The 11,841-nt window shown below is 52.6% G+C and overlaps 2 protein-coding genes across 2 annotated transcripts; one reads left to right on the top strand and one right to left on the bottom strand.

Annotated features, from left to right (window-relative positions):
- Positions 1-2,464: 2,464 nt before the first annotated feature.
- TMEM79 (transmembrane protein 79) lies at positions 2,465-7,065 on the top strand. The gene is made up of 3 exons (XM_052637126.1): positions 2,465-3,224; positions 3,481-3,694; positions 6,852-7,065. The coding sequence occupies exons 1-3, from the start codon at positions 2,465-2,467 to the stop codon at positions 7,063-7,065; spliced, it is 1,188 nt and encodes a 395-aa protein (XP_052493086.1).
- Positions 5,999-10,954, bottom strand: GLMP (glycosylated lysosomal membrane protein). Its single transcript, XM_052637125.1, has 6 exons — positions 10,829-10,954; positions 10,119-10,376; positions 9,709-9,909; positions 9,367-9,585; positions 8,722-8,978; positions 5,999-8,609 (listed from the first exon to the last, which is right to left on the bottom strand). The coding sequence occupies exons 1-6, from the start codon at positions 10,943-10,945 to the stop codon at positions 8,444-8,446; spliced, it is 1,218 nt and encodes a 405-aa protein (XP_052493085.1). The 5' UTR covers positions 10,946-10,954; the 3' UTR covers positions 5,999-8,443.
- Between the last annotated feature and the right edge of the window lie 887 nt (positions 10,955-11,841).

The following is an 11,841-nucleotide window of genomic DNA, read 5'->3' as shown; positions in this document are numbered from 1 at the left end:
TGTATGTGAAAAATTTCTTGGACAGTCAAGCATGACATAAAAGAAAGGCCATCCAATACAGAAGTTCTGTACCTGGGCCCTTCAGTTCCCCTACCCCAACTCAAAGATTTCCATTTGCTGTTAATCTCCAACCAGCCCAGCAAACATTTATTGAACACCTGCCGTCTTCCAGCCACAATTCTGGGTTCTGGAGATGCAGGCATGAGCAACTCAGACACTGCCCCTCCCCTCATAAAGCTCAAATGACTTTAGGGGAAAAGATCCACAGGAATGAGAAGCAACAGCCTTATGTTTCTGCCCACCTGGTCTTTCCATGGGAAAGATCACCTTGGATTCCTATTGCTTTCTTAACCTTGCTGCTGCTGCTGCTGCCAAGTTGCTTCAGTCGCATCTGACCCTATGCGACCCCATATGGCAGCCCACCAGGCTCCGCGTCCTGGGATTCTCCAGGCAAGAACGCTGGAGTGGGTTGCCATTTCCTTCTCCAATACATGAAAGTGAAAAGTGAAAGTGAAATCGCTCAGTCGTATCCGACTCTTCGCGACCCCATGGACTGTAGCCTACCAGGCTCCTCCGTCCATGGGATTTTCTCGGCAAGAGTACTGGAGTGGGTTGCCATTGCCTTCTCCGTTCTTAATCTTAAACCTAACCTAAAAAGCGCAGTATCTTCCCTGGTGGCTCAGAGGTTAAAGCATCCGCCTCCCATGCGGGAGACCCGGCATCAATCCCTGGGTCGGGAAGATCCCCTGGAGAAGGAAATGGTAACCCACTCCAGTATTCTTGCCTGGAGAATCCCATGGATGGAGAAGCCTGGTAGGCTACAGTCTATGGGGTCACAAAGAGTCAGACATGACTGAGCGACTTCACTTGCTTATTTACTTACTTAACCTAAAAAGCAAAGTGTTCAGTGGACCCATGTACACCCTGTAGTGGGAACATAAATTCACCTTCTAGACATCGACTGACTTTTCTGTCCTGAAACAACCTCTTTCCCACTAATTGGCCTTTCACTTGCTGTTCCTCTGTCTGGAACACTTATTCTCCAGATTTCCCATCAGGTCACAGCTCAAATATCACTTTGGCAAAGAGGTTTCTCCCTATTGATATTGTCATGTTGGTTTAATTGCTGGGCTTCTTATATATCTGTTACCCCAACAGAGCCAGCTTTTTAAGCACAGAGACTTTGCCTGTCATCTTGTTCTTTCCTGTGTCTGTCCCTAGAATAGTGCCTAACTAATAATAGGTGCCCAGTAAATACTGAATGAATAAGGGTAGTAATTCTACTTCTTTTGGGGTATCCCAATCTATTTCAAGAGCCCTTTGATGCAGAAACCCACTCTGCCCCCTTTGCTTTCCTGTGCTGGGAGTTCTTACATATCCCATGTTCCCAGGACACACACCTCTAGGCTCAGAAAGTATGACGTCGTCCTTTAATGCTTTTTCTGTCGGCCGATTCAGCAGGGCGGGGCCTTCCCCTTTAAACTGGGCCCCACCTGCTCTGGTCAGACAGGTTTGGAGACACAGGTAAAGGGAGGGAGACCGAAAGGAATACTTGCAGAGCCAGCAGAAGAGCTGGGCAGCTCCTTCCCGGACGCTGGGGACCCTCTACCTCTCTCCAGATGGAAAGTAAGAGGGCGTCATGGGTCCACACAGTAGCGGGGAGGAGATGCTTGGGGAGGCAGAGAGAGGGAAATCAGCCCCATCCAGAAGCAGTGAGATGGAAGACAGCAGGGAGGGGACAAAGACCAGAGAGGAGGCATGGGAAACAACCTTCATTAGACTTAGAGGTCACAGTGGATCCACCTGGGCCCTCCAGAGACATAGGGGGTGGGTTACTGAGAAGTTTGGAAACTGACCGAGTATCCAGATTGGAGACAAAAGGCCAGGGTGCCCTGCCACTGCCAGCTCCTTGGGACAGATCTGTTGGCAAATCATGGGTGTCAGCTGCCAGGAAAGTTCCAGTCGGGGATCTGCAGGGGAAGGGGAGGTGTGGAGGAGAAGGGGCAGCTTCTCTGTTCACAAGATCCTTCATGGGAAGAAAGCCCTTGGCAAAATTCTAAATATCTCCCTTTCCTCCCGTTCCTGCGTTAGGGTGGCCATGACCCCAGGGGTTTTGGTGGAGGGGGTAGAAGGTGTGGGTGGAGGCTGGCTGAGGACATAGCTGCCAGCGCCTGCGCCCCCTGACTCACCCTCTCCTGCTGAAAAGCATTTGATGTCGAAAGGGTGCCTCCATTTCAGCTGCTCACTTCTCTCCTGCCTCCCACTGTTTGAACACCTTCCTCCAGATCAGGTTCTCTCTAAGATCCCAGAAGGGGCTAAAGCCTGTGAGGCCAGCTGCCCTGGAAAGTTGCAGTTCAGTCAACCCCTCCTGAGGGCCAGAGGATGGCAGCTTCTGACAGAACTTCGCTCTGCTCCCTCCAGGGTGACATGACTTTGTGGTAGACTTCAGAAGTCAGGTCCCAGGATGACAGAACCCGAGACCCTGGCCCTGCTGGAAGTGAAGGGGCCTGAGACCCTGGAGAAGAGCCCACCCCAGGCCTTGGTCCCCAATGGCCGGAAGCTGGAAGGGGAAGACGGGGTTGAGTCCCTTGGAGCTGAATCCTCTAGAGTGGGGTCTTCAGCTGAGTCTCCCACAGCCAGAGAGGGGACCGAGGACGGTCTAGACAGCACAGTAAGTGAGGCTGCCACTTTGCCTTGGGGAACTGGCCCCCAGCCCAGTGCCCCGTTCCCAGATCCCCCGGGCTGGAGGAACATTGAGCCTGAGCCCCCCGAGTCAGAGCCACCCACCAAACTAGAGGAGTTGCCTGAAGATGAAGCCAGCCTGCTGCCCGAGAAGGCAGCCCGGGCCTTCGTGCCCATCGACCTACAGTGCATTGAGCGGCGGCCCCAGGAGGACCTCGTTGTGTGCTGTGAGGCCAGCGAGGGCGAGCACCGCCGGACCTTCCTGCCCCCCCGGGCCACCCACCCTGAGCCCCCGGAGTGCAAGTGGGCCGAAGCAGTGGTGAAGCCGCCTGGCCACTCCTGTGGGGGCTGTGGGGGCTGTGGAGGCCGAGAGGTGCTGAGGGCCGTGGCCTCGGTGGCAGCTGCCCTCATCCTCTTCCCCTGCCTGCTCTACGGGGCATACGCCTTCCTGCCCTTCGATGCCCCACGCCTGCCGACCATGAGTTCCCGCCTTATCTACACCTTGCGCTGTGGGGTCTTTGCTACCTTCCCCATTGTACTGGGTGAGCCTGGGCCCTGCGGGTAGGGAGGGGGCGTCTGGGAGTTGGGCTGGAGGGCAGGGCCTGCCTGACTTGGAGAGCAGGAAAGCTTCCATCACTAGACCTGGACCCTCAGGGCCTCCCACACCCTGTCACCCTGTGTGCCCACCTCCACTCAGGACCACCTCAGCCCCACCCAGGGTGCAGAGCCCATGCCCATGCTACAAACTCTGCCGCCTGCTTCCTCACCTGATCCTGTGTGTTGTCCAACCCCATCCAGGGATCCTGGTGTACGGGCTGAGCCTGCTGTGCTTTTCTGCCCTTCGGCCCTTCGGGGAGCCGCGGCGGGAGGTGGAGATCCACCGGCGATACGTGGCCCAGTCGGTCCAGCTCTTCATCCTCTACTTCTTCAACCTGGCCGTGCTTTCCACCTACCTGCCTCAAGATACCCTCAAACTGCTCCCTCTACTCACCGGTCTCTTTGCCATCTCCCGGTGAGCTGGGGCTGGGGGTGGGGCACAGGGGAGGTAGTGGTGCTTAAGGGACCTGGGCATCTGAATGTCTGGAGAGCCAGGGAGATTCTGGACTCTGAATCAGCCCAAATGTGCACCCTGGAAAGTTGAGTCCACTTTCTGCCTTGCACTTTACCTCACTTGGCAGCTCCTATGTCTTTCGTAAGACACATATATCAACCTAGAATGGGAAGGGAAGGGCTTTCGGGTGTCACCTAGACCAGCTTCCCACCCACTGCAACCACTCCTCTGTGACACTCTGGTCAGGCAGCCACTGGCTGAACATTGGTTGAACATCCCCGTGACCAAATGCTTTGTTCTTTATAAGGCAGTCTTACCTATCAAAAGTCCTAGTTTTTATAAAGTTCTCTTTTGTATTGTGCTAAAAACTTCTGCCCTGACTCTAACCTCTGGAATTCTCTAGTCAATTCAGATCTTTGACAATACCTCTCAATTCTGACTCCCAACAGTCTGCTCTCCCAGTGCTTACTTTGCTAAATGGTCCTGGTCCCTTCACTAGCCTGTGTCTTTCCATCTAGGCAGGAAATTCTGCTTGTCAAATGGGAAGGGGGTGGGGACTGGCCAAGGGATTGTCCTGTTCATCCAAATTGAGGGCACATGGCAACCCACTCCAGTACTCCTGCCTGGAAGGTCCCATGGACGGAGGAGCCTGGTGGGCTGCAGTCCATGGGGTCGCTAAGAGTGGGATACGACTGAGTGTCTTCACTTTCATTTTTCACTTTCATGCATTGGAGAAGGAAATGGCAGCCCACTCCAGTGTTCTTGCCTGGAGAATCCCAGGGATGGGGGAGCCTGGTGGGCTGCCGTCTATGGGGTCGCACAGTCGGACACGACTGAAGCAACTTAGCAGCAGCAGCAGCAGCAGCAGGGGTATTTTCATGTAAACTATGTTAACCCAGAAAGGTACCCTTGAATTTCTGAAGTCTTTCAGAAAGGCAGATCTTTCCATTTTTTCCCCCTAATACATTTCCTTTTGTTATTTTCTTTTTAAAAAGATTTTATCATATTTATTTATTTATGGCTGAGCTGGGTCTTTGTTTCTGAGCGAGGGCTTTCTCTAGTTGCAGCAAGTGGGGGCTACTCTCTAGCTGCAGCGTCTGGGTTTGTTTCGGAGCACAGGCTCAAAGCACGCGAGCTTCAGTAGTTGCAGCGTGTGGGCTCAGTGACTGGGGCTCGCAAGCTCTAGGGCACGGGCTCAGTAGTTGTGGCACGGGGGCTTAGGGGTCCCACAGCATGTAGGACCGTGCTTCAGCATCCTGGAGCAGGGGTCGAACCTGCATCCCTGCACTGGCAGGTGGATCCTCAAACCACCGGACCACTAGGGAAGTCCTGTTATTTTCCATATAGGATTCCAGGTGGCTTTAACTGCTAAAGCATTCTTCCTATTAAGCTGAAATCTGTCTTCCTGTCACTTCTAAGTGTAGTCTAATGGTCATCTGTCCCGCCAGTCTCCTGACTGTCATACAGCCGTGCGTGTTCTTCCAGTGGATGTTTTCCAAGATTAATATGTTCCTGTTCATGTAACTCAACCTCCCATCTCCTTCTCAGCGAACGCTGATCTCAGATAAGAAGTTGGTTTAATTTGGTTTAAGCAGTAAGAATCATCAGGGAGCTAAAGGACCAGCGGTTGTCTGGGCCATCTTACCCATTTTACAGAGAAAAATGACTATGAGAGGAAGTAACTACAGACTCGGTGAGAAGAGTTGCATAGGTCTGTCAGCAGAGGCAGGACTAGAACCCAAGTCCCTTCCCTCTCTCACCCAGGGTCCTTCTTTATGGGCAAGTTACTGGCAGCATGTACTCTTCCCTCTATTACACAGGTAAAAATATAGGGGCATCTCAATTCTGTCATAGATGGTCCTTTGTAAGTTAAGAGGAAACTGCTGCCCTCCTCCCACTGAGGGGTGTGTATATTTGGATGGATCTTCCAAAAGGGGAAATTTAGTTGTGCCTGATTCATCCCTCTGGGCCTCAAGCTCTCTTGAAGCTGGCTTCCTTACTCTCTTCTTTCCCTCAGCCCCTGTAAAATGGTAGGAGAGAGGCTGATGAACAGGCATGGGTTCAAATCATGATTTTACTGTTTCCCCAATATGTGACGTTGGACCCGTCTTAATCTTTTGGAATCTTAGTTTCTCCATCTACGAAAAGGGAAATAAACACAATGGAATGTACTGTAGCTGCGAAATAATGAAGCTCTTTATACACTGATACGACACAATTGCTTCTCAGGTGGGTCAGTGGCAAAGAATCCACCTGCCAGTGTGGGAGATGCAGGAGATGTGGGTTCAATCCCTGGGTCGGGGAGATCCCCTGGAGGAGGAAATGGCAACCCACTCCAGTATTCTTGCCTGGAAAGTTCCATGGACAGAGGAGCCTGGTGGGCTACAGCCCATGGAGTCTCAAGGAGTCGGACACAACTGAGCAACTGAGCACACACACGCACACACACATGCACACACACACACACACAATGACATAATCTCCAAGATGCATTAAATGGGGGGAAAAAGTCAATGTGCAGAATAGTCTCTATAGTATGCTCAGTTCAGTCACTCAGTCATGTCTGACTCTGCGACCCCATGGAATAGTATGCTCCCAAACCTCAAAAAAAAAAAAAAAAAAGAGGCAGGGGAGGAAAACATAAGTTTTCTTGCTTATATACACAGAAAGCTTCACGACATACGAGAAACCATAATAATGGATGATGTCTGGGGTGGGAGTAGAATAGAGGTGAGGAGGTGAAGGAAGAGAACAGAGTATCTGGGAATCAGTGGAGGAAAACGTTTTACTACATTCACTGGTGCCTTTGAATTCTGAACCGTGTAAATGTATATTGCCTACTCAAAACTTTTTAATTCAAATTTGAGAAGTATACAAAGAGGCAGGTGAATAATATGCACGCTTCATAGAGATGTGAGGTCTAAATTAAATAGTGCCCCTAAAGTAATTAGTACCGTGCCCGGCACATACGTCAGTGCGTGAACACTGGTTGTTTTTAGAGGTATCAGTTGTGCCAGCCAACCCCCATCTGCCTCCCTCACTTCCCACTCTCCCTATCATCAACCTGTTAGCTGATGCACTTCCCTCAAGGAAAGCTCGACCTTTTCTTGCTTCCCAGGCTCATATACTGGCTGACCTTCGCTGTGGGCCGCTCCTTCCGAGGCTTTGGCTACGGCCTGACCTTCCTGCCTCTGCTGTCCATGCTGATGTGGAACTTCTACTACATGTTCGTGGTGGAGCCTGAACGCATGCTCACCGCCTCCGAGAGCCGCCTGGACTACCCTGACCATGCCCGCTCAGCCTCAGACTACAGGCCCCGCTCCCGGGGCTGAGCTGCCCCACCCCCTTCGTTCCTGGGTGGGATGAGCCCACCTACTGCCCCGACAGGGGTGCCATCTAATCAGAGTGTGGGGTGCTCCCTTCATCTTAGGAGCCTGGGACAATTATGTGGGAGGGACTTAAACAGTCTTTCAGGGAAAGAGGTGGACAGCCATGTTCCTTAAGAATGCTGAGGACATGGGACCAGGGCCAGAGGCATGGTTCCTTCCTTAGTAGCCTCTGCTGCCACCAGGGTCCACAAAGACTGGACTCTGCTGCCCACTCTGCAGCCTCCTGCTTGAGGCAGCTGGCAGAGCACAGCCGAAACTCTGACCTTTTCTGTGCTGGCTGTCTAAGCAGAGGGCCTCCAAGAGACTGGAAACATTGCCTATGCCTTAGGTAAAGGCTGGGCATCACATCAAATAGGACTTTCCTGTTTGGTGAAAACCCTTCTGGGGACCTGGGTTCAGGACCCTCCGTGACTGGCCTTCCTAGGCTCTTTAGCCTCAGCCAAGTTAGTTACAGCTGCTCCAGCCCAGAGTGGCTGACTCCTCTCTTCCAACCCTTTAGGTCCCTGTAACTTTGCACCTCCAAAGTGCCCAGTCATCTCTCTCCTGTGGGAAGAGGAGCAGACAGGGAAACCTGCTTCCTAAGAGGTGTGTGTGTGTGTGTGTATGTGCGTGCATGCCCACACGTGTGGTGGCTGGGAGTGGTTGGAAAGCATGGTGGTTGATGTTAAACCAGTCTGAATGTGTATATAATAATAAACGATTAATACCACAGCCTTTCTTGGCTCTTCCGTAGGGTTTGCCCCTCAACTTCAAGTGTTCCTTCCTTGTTTGACTCAAACTGCACCAGAAACCTCCCAGCTCCACATATTGAAGAGTGGCTGGCAGGAGCCTGGTCCCATGGCAAGAGAGAGAACTAGGCCTGATGAGGAAATGGGGCTTCAAAAAGAACTTGCCTTCCAAGCCCCACCTCCAGCCCTCTCATTCCCTGGAACCAGGTCCAAACCTGCCCAACAATGCACCACATTGAGAGACAAGCCCTGTGGAAAAAAAAAAACTAGTCTATTTCATGCCTTCCAGTGCAGCAAACAGTCAGAAGACCTCTCTCATTTAGGCCTGTGAGTCCCATTCAAGGGAAATGGGATGGTGGAGGAACGGGGAGGCAACACGGAGGGGACCCTCCCTCTAGCAATCATTCTGTGTCTGGTCCCTCCTCAGAGTTGGAAGGAAGCCCCACCTGGGTCCCCCAGGAAGTTGAAGCTGATCTGAGGTTCTACCGAACAGGAAGATACAAAAGAGGAGGAGCTGCCTGGGAATACTGACCCTCAAACCTGCAGACCAGCAAGGCAGGTCCAGTAATGTCCTTTCCTCTAGAGAGCAGGCCTCAATTTATGGACTGGTATTCAGAGTCCCGCTTGCGGCCCAGCAGCAGAAACAGGCCTCCTGCCAGCAGAATGAGTGCTGGGGCACCTAGGGCCACTGCCATGATGCCTAGGACTAGCGGGGACAAGGCATCCACTGGAGGGCTGCCCACACCCAGGAGCATGGACCTAGAGCAAGCAGAGTGAGAGAGAGAGAGTCAGGCTTAGGAGGGAAGGCTGAGAGGCCTAGCCTTCCTCCTCTGCAACCTCCCAAACCCACAGCCCAGGCCTCGACTCTCACCAGCTGAGGTAGTGTTGGTCCCAGTAGCCAGGGCCTGTGGGAGCCCCAAATGTCAGATTGAAGGCACAGGAGTGGTCCTGGGTCTTAAAGAAGGCTCGGACAATGGGTGACTGGGGGAGAAGGTATGCCAAGGTAGGGTGAAGTGGGGAAGATTGGCAGGGCATGGCTGAGTCCCGGCTGCCCTGCTTCTGGGAGAAAGCCACTGGTCGCCATTGCATGAAGCCTGATGGGAGGGAGCCCCATAGCAGCTGGTCCAACTGAGGAGAAACGCAAACACACAGGCTGAGGAGGACAAAAGATGCTTGGCCACTCTGTTCCCCCACCCTTTCACAGCCTCCCTCTGTCATGAGCGGTCCTGAATCCTAGGCCTGGTTCTAGAACTCGCAGCTGGGTGGCGCTGAGTCCTTTCCCAGTCTCAACACCAGCAAGCCTGCACCAGCTCCCCACTCTGGGACCCCAGGCCCTTGCGCAGCCCACCAGTTGGAGCAATAGTCACACTGCGCCGCCTTTCCTCTGGGCTAAATTCATTAGCATAGCGTTCAGCACTTAAAGGAACTGAATGAGGTGTTGCTAAACAGTGAGTTGTTGAATGATAGAGTCCCCCTTCACACCCCCACCTGTCTGCTTCTCTGCCGGAAGCCTCACCTGGAAAACAGCGGGGGCGTACTCATCATCGATGGAGTGCTGCTTCTGCATTGAGGGGCAGCCAGGGCCCTGGCCCAAGGTGGCTACCTCCAGTCCAAACAGGGAGCGGTTTCCCCGGGGAGAGGCCCCAACCAGGGCCACCTCTAGCTGGCAGGTGTCCGCCGAGTGCAGGAGGCGAGGGGGTTGGGCTGGTCGGCCAGAGGTGGAGAAGGCCTGGACCTAAATGGAAGAGGCATAGGAGAAGTGGGAAGCAGGTGGATGCCTGTGTTTGAAGGCGACCCCTATCATTAACTCCCACCCTCATAAACCAGCCTTTCGAGTTCAAATTCCCTATATCCTTACCCTGAAGGCCAGGCTGCCATTGGCAAAAGCCCCAGTGGGGTCGTGAACGGGGTGGCCTCGAAATGTGGCACTGAGGGTGGCAGGATCCAGTGAGTCAGTGATGTTGTTCCAGGAGAAATTGGCCAAGGAGTACGGAGGATATGATTTTCCTGGAGGCCTTGAGGCCGCATCGGACATATTGGTGCTGTCAAACTCAAACAGCTGTAGGGGGAGAGGGGGAGGGGTGGGGAGGGACAAGGTTTGCCAGAGTCCACCTTTCTCCTGAATCACCACCCCGCACTCACTGGCCCCACCCCAGGCTCTCACACATGACTCTACTTCACCTACTCCCAGTCTTCAATTTCTCCCTCTAACTGGAATGAACCCTCTCCTCTGCACTCTTCCCCTTGGATCTCCCCCAACCTCCTCACCCTGGTAAAGACAAGGGCAGAAGAAAATTGGATGCTCTCCTCGGGGAGCACCATCAGGCCCCCGTCAGGATCAGAGGAGAGCAGGAGGCTCCAGTTGACACTCAGGGTGCTGTTGGGGGTGTTGGTGGCCACCAACAGCACTGCTGGGGGACCCAGGCTGCTGCACACATAGTGCAGCGTGGAGTTGGTGCCCACTGCCCGAATATGAAGCAGGTTCTGGGAAAAGTCTGGCGCGTTAGAGATGACCTTCAGAGACACCTGGAACAAGGAGTAGAGGCTGGTCAGGAGAAGAGGGTCAGGGAGAGACACAGGACAAAGATGTCTGGGGATGAGAGGGGGCTTGCAAAATGATGGGGAAAGAGTGCAAGAGGAATGTTTGTGGGAGCTAAGAGAACCTTACTGTCAAGGGCAGACATGGGCTGGAGGAGAGGCGGGGAGAGCCCAAACTGCCCTAACCCTGGTCGAGAGATCAGGGCACACGGCTGAGAGGAAGGAAAAAATGCAACACTTGCTTGGACCTGGCTCACTCAGGGCTAAGTCAGGGTCCAGATTCTACCACATCCATCCTACTCCATAGTCCTGTACCGTGACCCACGGCTGCCCCGACTCCTCAATGCAAGCACCTTTCATCCCCACCCTTCCGTTGTCCTAGATTCCAACCACCCTTCAAGGCAGCATATGCTGAAACACCTATTGCTCTAGCCCCTCACCTGGCGGGTCTCCTCCCCCAGCAGGCCAAGTGGAGCTGCCGTCAGTAGACTCAGGAGGAGCACGGGGCTGGGGGCACAGAACCCCCGACCCCGGCTAGGCTTTTCATAGCCGCTCATGTGGTCCCGACTTCAGAGAGCGGAAGAGACGCTGAAGTCATGTGACTCACAGATTCAGCTGATCTCTTAAAAGGGCGGGGCTGTCACAACAGTTCTTAAAGAGTCCGCCTCCCTTCGGTATTTAACTTAAGAATAGAATCAGAAAGGTTAGGAGTTTGTCATCCCCACCTGAGCTGGCAAGTGAGCCATCTCAGACTAGATTTGCAGACACACTCCTAACCTCTCCTACCCAACTGGTTCCACTAAAGTTACCTACAAGGGGGCATGATATCTGGATTCAAACATCCAATGGAATCTACAGAAGACTGTGGCAGGGAAGGCACAGATAATTTGAAACAATTCGGTGGGGGAATAGCACACCTCAGAGGGTTCTTTTTGTCAGTTATCAATAATTATTGAGCCCCTGGCTATGCAGGTTCTTGTCTTGGAAGACAGCTCACAATTTTACTGTGCAGAAAAGAAACCTCAGAAAACAAGACATGAAAGTGATACACAATTGTCATAGAACTGAATACATAACTCAGCGCATGCCTGGCTGAATGAACGCACTTCTGGTTTTTGTTTCTTAATCCTAGTCATTTTAGCTAAGAAAAAATGCACACAGTACAGTATTTATAAAGTACCAGAGGATATCAGCAACCTGGGTCCTTCCTTGAGACAACCATTATTACCAGTTTCTTCTGTGTCCTTCCTAAAATATTCTATGTGTGCTCATGTTTATGTATTCCTTTTTCTGGCCACACCACATGACATGTGGGATCTCAGTTCCCCAACTAGGGATTGAATCCATGCCCTGCAGTGGAAGCAGTCTTAACCACTGGACTGCATATATACATACATATTTAATAATACTATATACATACATGTGGGTAATAAGATACCATGGAATCCACTGT

Source organism: Budorcas taxicolor, chromosome 3 (assembly GCF_023091745.1).
Source record: "Budorcas taxicolor isolate Tak-1 chromosome 3, Takin1.1, whole genome shotgun sequence".
Lineage (NCBI taxonomy): Eukaryota > Metazoa > Chordata > Mammalia > Artiodactyla > Bovidae > Budorcas > Budorcas taxicolor.
Note: the sequence above shows the minus strand (reverse complement) of the source record. Positions and strands in the feature narration are given on the sequence as shown.